Raw genomic sequence first — 17,843 nt, 5'->3', positions numbered from 1 at the left:
AGAGGAACTGCCCTTTATAAAACCATCAGATCTCCTGAGACTTATTCACCATCATGAGAACAGCACCCTGCTCCCATGATTCAATTACCTCCCACTGGGTTCCTCTCACAACACATGGGAGTTATGGGAGCTACAATTCAAGATGAAATTTGGGTGAGGACATACAGCCAAACCGTATCACTCTCCTGCTATGTTTTCATGCAAAGCATTGCCATGAAAGGGAGCATGCTCCCCATCCTACTCAAGCACAACTCTTGGCTCTGTGCATATATTAGTGGGAGGACTGTTGTGGTTTGGTGAAAAATAAGTCAGCAGCATCCTATCCTGGGTCAAGTACTTGTACCATTAGGAACTTGGAGCCTGCTGGCATCATAACACTGTCCCTTTAACCAGTTAGAGCAAGTGCTTCTATAGGGCACTGTCAGGCCAGAACATGTCCTGGTGTTAGGGGTAGGGGGGTTGGTTTTTCCTTTTTAAATTTTTATTTATTTATTTATTTATTGAGACAGGATCTCACTCTGTCACCAAGGCTGGAGTGCAGTGATCCTGGCTTACTGCAACCTCCATCTCCCAGGTTCAAGCAATTCTCCTGCCTCAGCCTCCTGAGTCGCTGGGATTACAGACACACACCACCATGCCTTTTTTTTTTTTTTTTTTTTTTGGTATTTTTAGTAGAGATGGGATTTTGCCCTGTTGGCCAGCCTGGTCTCGAACTCCTGACCTCAAGTGAACTGCCCGCCTCAGCCTCTCAAAGTACTAGGATTACAGGTGTGAGCCACCACACCCAGCCTGTTTTTTGCTTTCTTATGTGCAAAAGTCACCCCGTGGGTATTCACAATTTGTCCCTAACCACTAGAGGTTTTCATGAATGTATCCTTTGTAGCACTCCAGAAGGTCAACTTCTTGACAGAAGCTATCTCCCAACATCAATCAGTACTCAAAAATGTGTCAGTTACCAGAGAAGGGGTTATACCCTGATACTTCAGTCAATTACTCTGGCATTGTAGAAACTAATAAACAGCTCCGAATATTCTATGATATCTTAAATCAAAACAATTAAGGAAGAGACAAGGGAAACAAATAGTGCCTGCTGCAATGCTTTCTCATTTCCCTTTGGGAAGATAGGGTTCCTTGTTTTGCAGGAAGTCATCCCTTAGAAATTTTTTTTTTTTTTTTTTTTTTTTGACAGAGTCTTGCTCTGTCACCCGGGCTGGAGTGTAGTGGTGCCATCTTAGCTCACTGCAACCTCCACCTCCCAGGCTCAAGTGATTCTCATGCCTCAGCCTACCAAGTAGCTGGGATTACAGTTCTGTGCTACCACACCCAGCTAATTTTTGTATTTTTATTTTTATTTACGTATTTTTTTTAGATAGAGTTTTACTCTGTTGCCCACGGTGGAGTGCAGTGGCACCATCTCTGCTCACTATAACTTCTGCTTCCTGGGTTCAAGTGATTCTCATGCCTCAGCCTCCCAAGTAGCTGGGACTACATGTGCGTGGTACCACACCTGGCTACTTTTTTTGTATTTTTAGTAAAGAGGCGTTTCGTGTTGGCCAGGCTGGTCTCAAACTCCTGACCTCAGGTGATCTGCCTTCCTTGGTCTCCCAAAGTGCTAGGATTGCAAGCATGAGCTACCACACCCAGCCTAATTTTTGTATTTTTAGTGGGCGGGGGGGGCGGTTCGCGATGTTGGCCAGATTAGTCTCAAACTACAGACCTCAGCTGATCCACCTTTTTTATCCTCCCAGTGCTGGGATTACAGGCATAAGCCACTGCTCCCAGCCAGCAATTTTTAATTCTCTATTTGTTGCTCTGGAGGTCCTAAGTTTTAAATTCAGTGACACGTTGCTGTGCCATTCATGCTGCTGGGTATTGTCGATTGGCACTCAGCATCCATTCCCATCTCCTTCTACTGTCCCTTCCTGTGCTGCAGAATCTGGAGAGTTAAAACGTCATGGCCAGGATTTGGAAATGAGGTGGAGGCCACCCGCCTGCTGCTTGCTGCTGATGTATGGCAGCAGAGGTATGAGGCGTGTCTGCAGCAGGGTTGTAGGGTCCAGTCACTAGCCATGTAGGGGTTGAGAGGCTGTTTCAGGGGCAGCAAGGGTGATGTTGACTTCCAGTCCCTGAATCACAGCCACGGCAGTGTGTTGTTGAGCTTAACGGGTACAGTGATGACATCCTCATTTCTTACTTTCCTGATAGCAGCAAAAATGGGTAGCTACCCTGGTGGGACAGTTTGGAGTCATCCTTGCAGAGTCATTCTCTAGCCTTCCTGACAATTTGTATTACCTAATTCCTTATAGGAATTCTTTTCTGTTTAAACTAGCCAGGTTGCTTTCTGCTTAAACTAGCCAGGTTGGTTTCAACTGAACTTTGAAAGATACACCGAAGTTCAGAGTGTCTAATACTAAAGGTTGTGCTGGTCTAGGTGGATAGAGTAAGTCCCACAGCAGACCACATCATATCTAGAGATCATAAGGCCTCTAGACATTTCCTATGCCTAGTTGTCAGGATCATGTCCTGTGCAGTCCACCCTAAAAAGCCCTTTTACGTTAGCAGTCTGGAATGTTACTAGGTCATCCAGCACAGGTTGCATGTGCCATAGTCATAAAATTTGGGACCTGAAACTTGGAGCCTGGGTGCAGGAAATGTGGAATGAATACTAGGCTGAGTTCCAGGTAGAGTCACAATTAAGGTGAAGGCATCAATGACATGACTTCGCAGGTGAGAAGATACAAAAGGCTGAGCCCAGAGAAGCTTGGTGCTCCTCACTTCTGATGCTTTCTCTGCTGCCTTGATGATCAAAAGTCCTCAGCACCCAAGATGGCCTTTGGGGACTGAGTGGCAAGGACAGCCACACTAAGAGGAAAGATGTAACTGCTGCTGTCCCTCTCTGGGTATCCAGCTTTACAAGAAATAGGTAAACTGCTTTTCTTTGATAGATAGTACAGTGGTGTTTGGCTGACATTTCACCACCTAAAATTATTAAGTTACCTTTAGAGTGAACTGCAATTACATTTTTGACAAGTTCTAAAATATATCCTAAACAAATCCCTCCATCTCTACCACCTCTACCCTATCCCCAGTTACCAGCATCTATCAGCAGGGGAGAGATCATATCTTATCTCTTCCCTGCTTAAGATCCTTCAAAGGTGTCCCTTCACATTTCTAAGAAAAAATCCAAACTCCTTAAGGTGGCCTACAAATTCCTATGTAATCTGGCCTTTGCTTCTCTATCCATTCATATTTCCTGTCACCTGGACTGGCTATATAATTTGTGGGGATCAGTGCAAAATGAAAATGCAGAGCTCCTTGTTCAAAAACTATTAAGGGCCGGGCGCGGTGGCTCAAGCCTGTAATCCCAGCACTTTGGGAGGCCCAGGCGGGCGGATCACAAGGTCAGGAGATCGAGACCACAGTGAAACCCCGTCTCTACTAAAATTACAAAAAATTAGCCGGGCGCGGTGGCGGGCGCCTGTAGTCCCAGCTACTCAGGAGGCTGAGGCAGGAGAATGGCGGGAACCCGGGAGGCGGAGCTTGCAGTGAGCCGAGATCGCGCCACTGCACTCCAGCCTGGGCAACAGCGTGAGACTCCGTCTCAAAAAAAAAAAAAAAAAAAAAAAAAAACTATTAAGAATTTTAAGAGGGCAATGGCAGAGCATTAAACCAGGTATCAGCCCTTTCTTTCCTTTTTTTTGAATTCTTAAAATATTTATTTAGACTTTATTATTTTTATTTGTTAGTAATTTAATTTTTCTTCTTCCTGGTCCTCCTCCTCTTCCTCTTCTTCTTTTTTTGAAACAGTGCAGTGGCACGATCTTGGCTCACTGCAACCTCCACCTTTCAAGTTCAAGAGATTCTCATGCCTCAGCCTCCCAAGTAGCTGGAATTACAGGTATGTGTCACCATGCCCAGCTAATTTTTGTATTTTCAGTAGAGACTGGGTTTTGCCATGTTGGGCAGGCTGGTCTCAAGTGATCCGCCTGCCTCAGCCTCCCAAAGTGCTGGGATTACAGGTGTGAGCCACCGCACCTGGCTCTTTTTTTGTTTTGTTTTGTTTTGTTAAGTAAAAAACTTCACCTGGAAGCACCAGCCCTTTCTGAGGATGCGGCCCTGTGCCACCACATGGGTTGCATGCCCATGAAGCTGGTCTACCTGCCATCCACTTCCTCAACCCAATGGCATCCTCCCGTTTTTTAGACATGTACCAACCGGTTTTCTGTTTCATCTTAGCATGGCTCACTACTTCTCATTAGGGTCTCTCAGTGGAGAGGGTAGTCTTTTTTTTGTTTTTTTTGTTTTTTTTTTGAGACAGAGTCTTGCTCTGCTGCCCAGGCTGGAGTGCAGTGGCCAGATCTCCACTTACTGCAATCTCCACCTCCCGGGTTCAAGCCATTCCTCTGCCTCAGCCTCCTGAGTTGCTGGGATTACTAGCACACACCACCCACGCCAGGCTTATTTTTGTATTTTTAGTAGAAATGGGGTTTCACCATGTTGGCCAGGCTGGTCTCAAACTCCTGACCTCAAGTGATCCACCCGCCACCACTCCAGCCTGGGCGACAGAGCGAGACTCCATACATTTAAAAAAAAAAAAAAAAAAAAAGTCATACTGGCGTAGAGTGAATCCCTAGTCCAATATGACTGGTATCCTTATAAAAATACTTAATTTTTATTGTATTGTATTGTATTTTTTTTTAGACGGAGTCTCTGTCTGTCGCCCCAGGCTGGAGTGCAGTGGCGCGATCTCGACTCACCACAACCAAAAGGAGACATTTTGACATGGAGACATATACAGGGAATATGCCCTGTGAACATGAAGATGGCCATATGTAAGCCCAGGAGAGAAGTCTGGAACAGACCGTTTCCTCACAGAAGGAACGAACCCTGCCAACATCTTGCTTTCAGATGCCCCCAGGATTGTGACACAATAAGATCTGTTATTGACGCCACCCGGTTGGTGACATTTAGGTAGAGCAGCCCTAGCAAACGAATACACCCCCATTAGAACTAAGCTCCCTGAGAGCGGTAAGCTGCCTTGTCTTGCTCACAGCTGTTCCAGAACACGCCTGTACGGTCACTTAGCACCTAGTACTGCCATTTAACCGTTTCACTAGTATGTACGAACCGGAGAGCCTGTCAAGGGAAGAGCTGAATCTTTTATCTTTTGTAACGACTACCCAGTAAAGGAAACCGCGGGTATGCAATAAAAACCTGTTGAATCGATTAAATCATTTCACTTATTTCCAGATCTTTGCGGAGAGCGCCAGTAGGTGAAATATGTGCTGACTGATGAGTCACAGCTCTTATTCCCTGGGCTGCATTAATACCCACGACGTGCTTTTCGCTCTCCAGACAAAGACACCGGTACTTGGCAGGTCCCTCAAGTGGGACTCAAAAGACCGAACCGAGCTGCAGCCTTTCGCTAGCACTGGTCCTCGCCCCTTTTGGCATCTTGGTACTTGTAGTTTTGTCCACTCTATCTTTACCAGAAAAGCCAGCGCTGAGACCACAACTCCCATCACCCTGCTAGCACCGGCGCCTTCAGAGCGCATCCTCCGAGGGGCACCAGCGCCATTGACCACCCTGCTGGCCGAAGGGCCCGCCTTCCCGAGGCCAGGCGCTCCCGCGATTGGCCAGCCGCCCCGCCTCTCATCGGAGGGCGCCAGGTGAATGAAAGGGGGGCGTGTCGGTGCGCGGAGCTCCGTGGCTGCGCTGCTGGAACCCGCTGGAAGGTGAGCGTCAAGAAGCGGGTTGGCGCTGCCGCTTTCGTTGGTTTGGGGAGGATTCCGAGCACCCGGGAGGCTGGCCTGAGATTGGGGTTAGGGAGCAGGATTGCCGCCACTCAGTCATCCTCCTTCGGACCGCTTGGCCCTGGCAACTCCTGGGACCTCCGCCCTGCGAGCCCTTCCAGCGTGGGGAGGGGCAGGCACGGCTGTGGGCTCCCAGCTTCCCTGTCATTGGGTGCTCTCCGCGTCGTCCAGCCGGGGGTCGCAGCGCCGACTTCTTCCACGGTGAATGGTACCCAGGCGTGGGGGCTCAGCCACACTGGGGAAGTGCCAGCCGCAGCGATGGCCACTTTGTCCGCGGGCCACGGGAGGGGCTAGGCCTCGGGGCCCCATCCTCGGGGGCCATGCCCTGTAGCTGGTTCTGGTGGCCTGTGCAGGTCGTCTGGTGCTGGGCGGGGGTCTGTCTTGCGAGCAATTTAGATGCAGTTGACCCTGAAATTCTTCGTGTGGAAATGGAAACTTCTCTAATGTCGTTCTCCTCCGATCCATGCCTAAAAGAAAGGAGTGACTTCCCCAACCTGTCGCATCGTGTCCTGGAGGGTTTGGAGAGGCCGGTTAGCATAGTGGTTAAGGATGTCAACCCGGGAGTCAGTCTCTCTGTTCCATTCCTAACTTGGTGATGTTATTTTTATCTTTGAATCTCAGTTCCTCCTCTGAAAAAGAGGATGTAGTTAGAGTATCTGTTGCACTGGGTTATTGTGAGGTGAAAACTAATGTGCTTGTAAAAGCCGGGCATGGTGGCGCGCACCTGTAGTCCCTGCTACTAGGGAAGCTGAGGTTGGGAGGATCTCTTGAGCCCAGGAGTTCCAGGCTGCATTGAGGTAGGATCGTGCACTCCAGCCTGGGCAACAGAGCAAGACCGTGCCTTTTAAAAAATTTAATTTAAAAAGTAAAATGAATATGCTCGTACTTTGCACAGTGTTTTATAAGGAATAGTGCTCAATATTTTGCTAAAATTGAGGAGCAGGTTTTTGTTATTCTCAGGTTGGTGGGACTGGAGGAGTCTTGTCAGAAAAGGTTGGGGGTGGAATTCAATGCTGCTTTTGGCCTCTGAACAGAGACAGTTGTGTGATCTGGCTAGGACTCCCTCAAGGGTATATGAGAGTTTGTATTGCAGGTAGCTGTGTTGGCATCTGCTGTCTCCTGGAGGACAGGCACTATACTTGGTTCATTTTTCTATTCCTGGCATCTTCCTTGTGTCAGGCATTGTATGTAGCTGGTAACCATTGAATTGAGTTGGAACCGTGGGGTGGTTGGGAGGTTCCCTGCCAGAGTGCAGATAAATGTGCTTCTGAGAGCGGTCTGCCCTCAGAGCTGCTTTTCTGGGAGAAGTGGTGATCCTCAGCATTTCCCGGGGCAGCAGAGCACTTCAGGCAAATGGGGGTGATATAAATAAATATATACACAATATATACCAAGTACAGGATTGGGGAAAATTTTGAAGAAAGTACTATATGGAAAGACTTTTGCAAATCAGGAAGTAGAATAAAAATAATTGCAATAGAATAAAAAATAATTTAAGTGAGAAAGCCAAAAGAAATTGGTTTTAGGTGCTATTGCTGGAAAGGAGGCTCTTCCAGTGAAAGACGGAAGTGCTCTGGGAAGAGCCCCTGTAGATCAGACCATACTACAAGTTAAGAAGTGTTGTACCTACTTACATGTTTATCTACCTGGCTTACCAACTCCTCACCCCTCTGCCCTGCCTCCTTTTTTTCTTAGTTAACAAAGAACAAAGCCAAGGCAGAAGGATCACTTGAGTCCAGGAGTTCAAGACCACTGAGACCAGCCAGGCAACATAGTGAGACCCCATCTCTATAAAAAAATGTTTTCAGAATTAGCTGAGTGTGGTGATGCATGCCTGTAGTCACAGCTCCTCAGGAGGCTGAGGCAGGAGGATTGCTTGAGCCTGGGAGGTCGAGGCTGCACTGAACTGTGATCATGCCACTGCACTCCAGCCTGGGTAACAAAGTGAGACCCTGTCTCAAAAGAAAAGACAAACAATACATGCACATAGTAAAACATTCTATCAGAAAGATTTAAAATTAAAGGCAAAAGTCCCTCCACACACTTTTTTTTTTTTTTTTTTTTTTTTTTTTTTGAGACGGAGTCTTGCTCTGTCGCCCAGGCTGGGGTGCAGTGGCCGGATCTCAGCTCACTGCAAGCTCCACCTCCCGGGTTTACGCCATTCTCCTGCCTCAGCCTCCTGAGTAGCTGGGACTACAGGCGCCCGCCACCTCGCCCGGCTAGTTTTTTGTATTTTTTAGTAGAGATGGGGTTTCACCGTGTTAGCCAGGATGGTCTCGATCTCCTGACCTCGTGATCCACCCGTCTCGGCCTCCCAAAGTGCTGGGATTACAGGCTTGAGCCACCGCGCCCGGCCCATACTTTTTTTTTTTTTTTTGAAACAGAGTCTTGCACTGTCGCCCAGGCTGGAGTGCAGTGGCACAATCTCTGCTCACTGCAGCCTCCACCTCCAACGCCTCCTGGGTTCAAGTGATTCTCCTGCCTCAGCCCCCCGAGTAGCTGGGATTACAGGTGCCCGCCACCACACCCAGCTAATTTCTTTTTTGTATTTTTAGTAGAGACAGGGTTTCACTATGTTGGCCAGGCTGGTCTTGAACTCCTGACCTCGTGATCTGCCCTCCTTGGCCACCCAGAGTTCTGGGATTACAGGTGTGAGCCACTGTGCCTGGCCCCTCCACCCACTTCTTAACTGTACTCCCTTTCCCCAAGGGTGCTGTTAATTCTCATATAGCCTTCCAGAAAAACATATATTTGCCAGCAAAAGCATTTATGCATAGGATCAACTATACATTTTGTTTTGCATCTTGCTTTTTTTTTTAATATATCTTGGTGACTTTTTCACATGAACACAGGCAATTCTACATGGTTGCATAATATTCCATTGTGTGATTGTAAAGTCATTGATTTAACTTGTCCCCTATTGATGGACATTCACATTGTTTCTACTTTTGCGCTAGTACAAAATCGTGGTGTAACAGACATCTCCGAACTTATTTTACTTGAGACGGGGTCTTGCTCTGTCTCCCAGGCAGGAGTGCAGGGATGCCATCACAACTCACTGCAGCCTTGACCTCCCAGGCCCAAGCGATTCTCCCGCTTCAGCCTTCGTGTAGCTGGGACCACAGGCATGTGCCACCAAACCTAGCAAATCTTTTAAATTTTTTGTAGAGATAGAATTTTGCCATGTTGCCTGGGCTGGTCTCAAACTCCTGAGGTCAAATAATCTGCTCACCTCAGCCTCCCAAAGTGCGGGGATTACAGGCATGAGTCACTGTGCCCAGCCCTGAACTTATATATTTTTTTTTGAGATGGAGTCTTGCTCTGTCGCCCAGGCTGGAGTGCAGTGGTGCAATGTCGGCTCACTGCAATCTCTGCCTCCCAGGTTCAAGCAATTCTCCTGACTCAGCTTCCTGAGTAGCTGGGATTACAGACGTGCACCACCACACCCGGCTAATTTCTGTATTTTTAGTAGAGATGGGGTTTCACCATGTTGGCCAGGCTGATCTTGAACTCCTGACTTCAAGTGATCTGCCCACCTCGGTCTCCCAAAGTGCTGGGATTACAGGCGTCAGCCACCATGCCCAGCCCTGAACTTATAATTTGATATATTTGGGGGAATGTATTCAAATGAGTAAATGTATCGCAATGAGTTTGCCAAGGCAGAAGGTGTGTACATCTGAAGTTTGATAAATATTGCCAAATTCTCCTCTGATGTGGTATTCCAAATTGTGTTCCCACCAAACTGGATATTATCATATTGAAAAATGTGATTTTATCAGTCTGATGTGTTTTTTTTCAGTTCTAAGAAAGAATAAAATGTAATATTTTTTTTCTGTCTCTTGTTTTTCCGTTAGTATTTTGATTGTCAAAGGCAACAGCAGACACTGCCAAGAAAGCTTGGTTGGAGCAGTGGGAAGGGGTGAGAATGTCAGTGAAACCTTAGTCCTGTGAAAGTTTTGATTGAATTTTTCTTTTTTTCTTTTTTTTTTTTTTTTTGAGACGGAGTCTCGCTGTGTTGCCCAGGCTGGAGTGCAGTGGCACAATCTCGGCTCACTGCAAGCTCCATCTCCCGGGTTCACGCCATTCTCCCGCCTCAGCCTCCGAGTAGCTGGGACTACAGGCGCCCGCCACCACGCCCGGCTAGTTTTTTGTATTTTTAGTAGAGACGGGGTTTCACCATGTTAGCCAGGATGATCTCGATCTCCTGACCTTGTGATCCACCCGCCTCGGCCTCCCAAAGTACTGGGATTACAGGCTTGAGCCACCGCTCCCGGCCAGTAATAGAATTTTTCAGATATCCGACAGTTCTCTTTTTTGACCAAAATGTTAACTTTAACTACTTTGGATGGGAAAAAAAATCCTAAAATTATGACATAACTTCCTTGAGTTTAAAATGAATATTAAGATAGGAATCTTTTTTTTTTTTTTTTTTGAGACAGAGTCTCGCTCTGTTGTCCAGGCTGGAGTGCAGTGGCACGATCTCCACTCACTGCAAGCTCTGCCTCCCAGGTTCACATCATTCTCCTGCCTCAGCCTCCCAAGTAGCTGGGACTACAGGCGCCTGCCACCACGCCCGGCTAGTTTTTTGTATTTTTTTTAGTAGAGACGGGGTTTTACCGTGTTAGCCAGGATGGTCTCAATCTCCTGACCTTGTGATCCGCCCGTCTTGGCCTCCCAAAGTGCTGGGATTACAGGCTTGAGCCACTGCACCCGCCATAGGAATCTTCTTAATACCTTAGGCCCATCGGTTATAGCCCTGGGCTTAATTTAGTGATGTCCTTAGGCCATTTTGAATATGTAGGAGTATTTAATACCCTTAGCTAAATGGCCTCCGGCTGATATCTTGAAAAAATTTCTAGATCTACCTTTTATAGCTTTTTAACTTTTTTATAGCTGTCAGTTTTCTCTTTTAGGTTTGTCAGTTTACTGTACTTACAGAGGCTTCTCTCCACTCTCCTCCTGAGTTGATTCTCTAGTTTCTAAACTTAACTCTATCATTTGTTATAAATACGTACAAAGTAGGTATAAGTTGCCATTTAATAAGGTTCCAGTAAGTCTTTTATGAGTAAAGTCTGCACAATTAATGCATAAGCCTTGGATTTTGCCAGTGGAGGAACCCTTTACTGGGGCAAGGGGCGCCTGATTTCTCACTGGGAAAGGTCTTGGTGTGTTCCATTTGTGGAGAGGAAGAGTGGTTAAAGAGCTATTGGCAGAGGTTGCCAGCTCTAGCTAACCCTTTTGTGATTCCAGTAGAGGGGATGCACTTGGCTATAGGAACCTCTCTGATCTCAATGGGTCAGTAGGTAAAGGGGTAATAGCTGATGGATGGTTATGTGATTTATGTGATGGAAGAAGATGGGGTAGGGGGAGTTGGGGAACAGGTCAGTGTCTCTGTCCTCCTCACTACCAAGTGGATTTTATCTATTTATTTACTTCTTTTGGAGATAGAGTCTCACTCTATCCCCCAGGCTGCAGTGCAGTGGTGCGATCTCGGCTCACTGCAACCTCTGCCTCCTGGGTTCAAGCAATTCTTGTGTCTCAGCTTCCTGAGTAGCTGGGATTACAGGCACCTGCTACCACACCCAGCTAATTTTTGTATTTTTAGTAGACACAAGGTTTCGCTATGTTAGCCAGGCTGGTCTCGAACTCTTGAGCCCAGGTGATCTGCCCACCTTGGCCTCCCAAAGTGCTGGGATTACAAGTGTGAGCCACCATGCCTGGCCCCAAGGGGATTTTAAACTTGATTTATAGTTTATCTACTAAGCAGTTAAGAAATGAGTATTCCTTTTTTGCTTAACAAATCTATTTTGTCGGTTGGGCACGGTGGCTCACGCCTGTAATCCCAGAACTTTGGGAGGCTAAGGTAGGCGGATCACAAGGTCAGGAGTTCGAGACCAGCCTGGCCAATATGGTGAAACCCCATCTCTACTGAAAATACAACACTTAGCTGGGCATGGTGGCGCATGCCTGTAATCCCAGCTACTTGGGAGGCTGAGGCAGGAGAATCACTTGAACCCAGGAGGTGGGGGTTGCAGTAAGCCAAGATCGCACCACTGCACTCCAGCCCAGGCAACAGAGCAAGACTCTGCCTCAAAAAGAAAAAAAAAAAAGAAGAACAAATCTATTTTGTCCAAAGCACTCTGCCAGATACTGTAAGGGATATAAAATTGAATAAGACATGGCTGATGCTTTCAAAGGGCTTGTAGTTCATTGACAGAAAAGGGCCAGGACATAAATAATAAGCAGGAGTTAACCAAGGGTAGTGGAATCAGTTAGGAGTCTCCCAGTTGCATGAAATAGAAAACCCAACTCAGAGGCCAGGTGTGGTGGCTCACACCTGTAACCACAGCACTTTGGGAGGCCAAGCCGGGGGGGGGCAGATCACTTGAGGCCAGGAGTTCGAGACCAGCCTGGGCAACATGGCAAAACCCTGTCTCTACCAAAAATACAAAAAAAATTAGCCGGGGGTGGGTACCTGTAGTCCCAGCTACTCGGGAGGCTGAGGTATGAGGATTACTTTAGCCAGGGAGGTGAAGGTCGGAGAGGGCCGAGATCACACCACTGCACTCCAGCCTGGGTGACAGAGTGAGACCCCCTCCCCCATCTCAAAAAAAATAAAAAATATTTAAAAAAGAAAACCCAACTAAGACCAGCTAAACCAAAAAGGAACTTAATTGGCTTCTGGTACTGCTTGAGTTGGGGCTGCGATGTTGTCCCCAGGCTCCATCAGCCTGAGCTGGGCCGTCATCTTTGTTAGGCTGATTTCCCTGGTGGTGTGGCAGCAACATCCCTCACATCCTGCATCCCACAGAGCAGAGAGTGCTCTTTTTTGAAATTCCAGCAAATGTTTCATTGCTTTTCATTGGCTCTGAAAGCCACAAGGCCGTCTCTGAGCCAATCACTGTGGTCAGAGGGTGGGATGCGTTAATTTTATGAGCCTACATTATAGCTTACACACCTGGTGCTTGAGGATGGCATCAGCTTTATGCAAAGCATGTTGGCCAAGAATGGGGGAAGGATGCTTCCATCAAAGCCAAAAAAGGCACTAGAACCAAAAGAATGTGGAATACATGCTGGCTAGCCCAAGAATCCACCAAATACTTCAGTGTAACGATGATAAAAGGAGACCAGTCTCGTTTGTGACCAGCCTGGGTAACACGGTGAAACCCCATCTCTACTAAAATAGAAAAAATTAGCTGGGCATGGCAGCATGCACCTGTAATCCCATCTACTCAGGAGGCTGAGGCAGGAGAATCGCTTGAACCCGGGAGGTGGAGGTTGCAGTGAGCCAAGATTGCACCACTGCACTCCAGCCTGGGCGACAGAGCAAGACTCCATCTCAAAAAAAAAAAAAAAAAAAAAAAGAGACCAGTCTCAAAGTTTTGGATTGGGATGCTGGAGGCTGGGTGTGGTGGCTTACTCTTGTAATCTCAGGACTTTGGGAAGTGGAGGCAGGAGGATCGCTTGAGGCAAGGAGCTTGAGACCAGCCTGGGCAACATAGCAAGACTACCATCTCTACAAAAAAAAATTTGTTTAATTGGCCGGGCACAGTGGAACACACTTGTAGTCCTAGGTCTTGGGAGACTGAAGTCGGAGGGTTGCTTGAGCCCAGGAATTTGAGGGTGTAGTGAACTATGATCATACCACTTGCACTCTAACTTGTGTGACAGACCAAGACCCTGTCTCTAAAAAAGAAAACCAGTTTCAGAGTGATACACTAAAGACTCAACTATAATTTTTTTTTTTTTTTTTTTTTTGAGACAGAATCTCAGTCTGTCACCCAGGCTGGAGTGTAGTGGCGCAGTCTCAGCTCATTGCATCCTCTGCCTCCCGGGTTCAAGCAATTCTCCTGCCTCAGCCTCCCGAGTAGCTGGGACTCATGTACCCACCACCACGCCTAGTTAATTTTTGTAGTCTTAGTAGAGACAGGGTTTTGCCATGTTGGCCAGGCTGGTCTCAAACTCCAGACCTCAGCTGATCTGCCCACCTCAGCCTCCCAAAGTGCTAGGATTACAGATGTGGGCCACCGCACCTGGCCTCAACTATAATTCTTAGATGTGAATATTTTCTGTATTTTGAGCCTTGAAGAAAGTAGAATGTAGTACATTAGAGCATTGGCTCTGGAGGCCAATAGACCTGATTTTGAGTCCCAGATCTGTTACAACTGGGTCATCTCCTACCCTCAATTTCCTTATCAGAACAAGGGAGACAATATTTACTTGTAAAGTTTTTATAAAAATTCACTGAAAGAATCAATGTAAAATAGTAAGCACTGTGCTCACATGCAGTTAGCTATAGTTATTTTTTTTTTCATAAATTAACCCAGTTGGATAACCTCTGATTTTTATTAGATCCAAAGCAGACCATATTATTATTATTATTATTATTATTATTATTATTGTTGAGATGGAATCTTGCTCTGTCAACCAGGCTGGAGTGCAGTGGTGCAATCTTAGTTCACTGCAGCCTACACCTCCTGGCTTCAAGCGATCCTCCCACCTCAGCTTCCCTAGTAGCTGGGATTACAGGCCGGGCTAAGTTTTGTATTTTTAGCAGAGAAGGGGTTTCACCATGTTAGACAGGCTGGTCTCACAGTGATCTGCCTGCTTTGTCCTCCCAAAGTGCTGGGAAGCCCATATCCTACAGATACTATTGGACCACTGGTTTTGGAAAAATTGTTTAAATTTTTTTTTTTTTTGAGATGGAGTCTCGCTCTGTTGCCCAGGCTGGAGTGCAGTGGCACCGTATCTGCTCACTGCAAGCTCCGCCTCCCAGGTTCAGGCCATTCTCCTGCCTCAGCCTCCCCAGTAGCTGGGACTACAGACGCCGGCCACCACACCCGGCTAATTTTTTGTATTTTTATTAGAGACAGGGTTTCACCGTGTTAGCCAGGGTGGTCTCCATCTCCTGACCTTGTGATCCGCCCGTCTCGACCTCCCAAAGTGCTGGGATTACAGGCGTGAGCCACCGCACCCAGCCTTGTTTAAAATTTTTAAAAGAAATATTATTGGCTGGGCGCGATGTCTCACGCCTGTAATCCCAGCGCTTTGGGAGGCCGAGGCTGGCGGATCAGGAGATCAAGAGATCGAGACCATCCTGGCTAACACGGTGAAACCCCGTACTAAATACACAAAAAATTTAGCTGAGCGTGGTGGCGGGCGCCTGTAGTCCCAGCTACTCAGGAGACTGAGGCAGGAGAATGGCGTGAACCCGGGAGGCGGAGCTTGCAGTGAGCCGAAATCGCGCCACTGCACTCCAGCCTGGGCGACAGAGCGAGACTCCGTCTCAAAAAAAAAAAAAAAAAAAAAAAAAAATCATATTTGTAAAGGTTGAGATTTGTGAATTAACTTAAGAAAAATCTTGACAGAGATACAGGTTTACTCTGGAGCAGCAGCAGCTGGCGGAGCAATGGAGATGCAATCCTATTATGCCAAGCTTTTGGGGGAGCTGAATGAACAGAGAAAGAGGGACTTTTTCTGTGACTGCAGCATCATTGTGGAAGGGCGGATCTTCAAGGCCCACAGGAACATTTTGTTTGCTAACAGCGGCTACTTCCGAGCCCTGCTCATTCACTATATCCAGGACAGCGGGCGGCATAGCACCGCCTCTTTGGACATTGTCACCTCTGATGCCTTCTCCATTATCTTAGATTTCCTCTATTCTGGGAAGTTGGATTTGTGTGGGGAGAATGTGATTGAAGTGATGTCGGCTGCCAGCTACCTGCAGATGAATGATGTGGTGAACTTCTGCAAGACATACATTAGGTCATCCCTTGACATTTGCCGAAAGATGGAGAAGGAGGCTGCTGTGGCTGCAGCAGTGGCGGCAGCAGCGGCGGCGGCTGCAGCGGCGGCGGCGGCGGCTCATCAGGTTGACAGTGGAAGCCCCAGTTCAGGCCGGGAGGGTACCTCCTGTGGTACCAAGAGCTTGGTCTCCTCTCCAGCCGTGGGAGAAAAGAGCGTGGACTGCCTGAGAGAGTCCCCTTGCGGTGACTGCGGAGACTGCCATCCCTTGGAACTGGTGGTGAAAGACAGCCTTGGCGGTGGCTCGGCTGACAGCGACCTCTCTACTCCACCCAAACGGATAGAGCCCAAGGTGGAATTTGATGCTGATGAAGTGGAGGTGGACGTTGGGGAACAGCTGCAGCAGTATGCTGCCCCGCTGAACCTGGCCCACGTGGAGGAGGCCTTGCCCAGCGGCCAGACGGTTGACTTGGCTTACAGCAACTACCACGTGAAGCAGTTCCTGGAGGCGCTCTTGCGCAACAGCGCTGCCCCGAGCAAGGATGATGCTGACCATCACTTTTCTCGGAGTTTGGAGGGAAGACCAGAAGGTGCAGGAGTAGCCATGAGTTCTATGATGGATGTCCAGGCTGACTGGTATGGAGAGGACTCAGGTGAGTTCCCTTAGCATTCATCAGCCCTGTCAGTCATTTAGTACACACTGTCTGTGCCTTGTGTTCTCCCATCATCATGATCATTATCACCATCATCATTGTCACTACCAACATCATCAGTACCATCATCACCAGTACCATCATCATCAGTACCATCATCACCAGTGCCATCATCAGTACCATCATCACCAGTACCATAATCATCAGTATCATCATCACTAGTATCATCGTCATTACCATCATCACCAGTACCATCATCAGTACCATTGTCATCACTACAATCATCACCAGTATCACCATCTCATTATGATCATCATCAGTCACCATTACTGCCACCACCACCACCAATATGCATTAATTGAGCACCTGCTGTATGCGGGGCATTGTTTCTTCTTGTATGTTTGTGTTTTACCTCTACAACTAGAATGTAAGCGTGTTGGGGGCAGTTTGGAGACATGGGAGGAACCCACTCTCTTCCTCTGACCGGCAGTGGGACCTTGGTTAAATCACTGAATCTCTTTGAGTCTGTTTTGTCATCTGTAAAATGGGGATAATCATCCCTGCCCTGCCTCTCTCACAGGTAACGGTTGTGGGGATCAAATAAGAGAGTTTTCAGAACTTTTTCTCATGTATCATCTTAGATTTCCTCTATTCTGGGAGGTTGATTTTGTGTGGGGAGAATGTGATTGAAGTCATGTCCAGAGATATATGCTCCAGAGATTTATACTTCTCTGTGTCAGCCAAGGTGCTTGGCATAGAATAGGCACCCAGCCTGGTGTGTTTGATGATGCCATCTACTTGAGACTATTTGACTGATTGATTGATTGATTGAGACAGGGTCTTGCTCTGACACCCAGACTGGAGTGCAATGGTGCAATCTCAGCTCACTGCAATCTCTGCCTCCCAGAGTTCAAGTGATTCTCTTGCCTCAGCCTCCCGAGTAGCTAGGATTACCATAGGCGCATACCACCATGCCCAGTATTTTCAGTAGAGACAGGGTTTCACCATGTTGGTCAGGCTGGTCTCAAACTCCTGACCTCAAGTGATCCTCCCGCCTTGGCCTCCCAAAGTGCTGGGATTACAGGCGTGAGCCACTGTGCTCGGCCGACTTGAGACTATTTTAGTGCCAGTGTTTGACTTCATGTGAGCTAACTTTTACATCCTTTGGTAGGCTTTTGCGTTTCAAGAGAACCTGGTTGTTTCTTTGAACAGTTCTGAGAGTTGAGATAATATGGTTAACTCCTCTTAGCAGGTGAGGTAATTGTGTTGCAAGGTGTCTTGTAGGAGACAAAAATAAACTTGACTGCCATCTTACTGACGAAACGTGGCTTCCAGAACCTCAAGCCAAGGCTGGGCGCAGCTGCATGCACCTGTAATCCCAGTTACTCGGGAGGCTGAGGCAAGAGAATAGCTTGAACCTAGGAGGTGGTGGTTGCAGTGAGCCAAGATCGTGCCACCACGCTCCAGCCTGGGTGACAGAGCGAGACTCCCTGCCAAAAAAAAAAAAAAAAAAGAAAGAGAAAAGAAAAGAAAAAAAAAACAGAACCTCAAGCCAAGAAATTCATGAATTGCAGTCTGGCAGTGAAATATTCAGTAGTAAAAGTCTTTTCCTTTTTTTAGCTTCTAATTCTCT

General features: G+C 47.4%; 1 protein-coding gene across 1 annotated transcript in view; it reads left to right on the top strand.

Annotated features, from left to right (window-relative positions):
• Positions 1-2,688: 2,688 nt before the first annotated feature.
• LOC105494643 (zinc finger and BTB domain containing 8B) overlaps positions 2,689-17,843 on the top strand; it is a 28,867-nt gene continuing 13,712 nt past the window's right edge. Inside the window, exons 1-4 of the mRNA XM_011763259.2 lie at positions 2,689-2,923; positions 3,808-3,898; positions 4,702-5,735; positions 15,182-16,210. Of these exons, the coding sequence (XP_011761561.1) occupies positions 15,223-16,210 (988 nt within the window). The 5' untranslated portion in view covers positions 2,689-2,923; positions 3,808-3,898; positions 4,702-5,735; positions 15,182-15,222. The remainder of the gene's footprint in view (positions 2,924-3,807; positions 3,899-4,701; positions 5,736-15,181; positions 16,211-17,843) is intronic.

This window comes from Macaca nemestrina, chromosome 1 (genome assembly GCF_043159975.1).
Source record: "Macaca nemestrina isolate mMacNem1 chromosome 1, mMacNem.hap1, whole genome shotgun sequence".
In the NCBI taxonomy this organism is placed as follows: Eukaryota; Metazoa; Chordata; class Mammalia; order Primates; family Cercopithecidae; genus Macaca; species Macaca nemestrina.
This window is presented reverse-complemented; position numbering and strand designations above follow the sequence as displayed.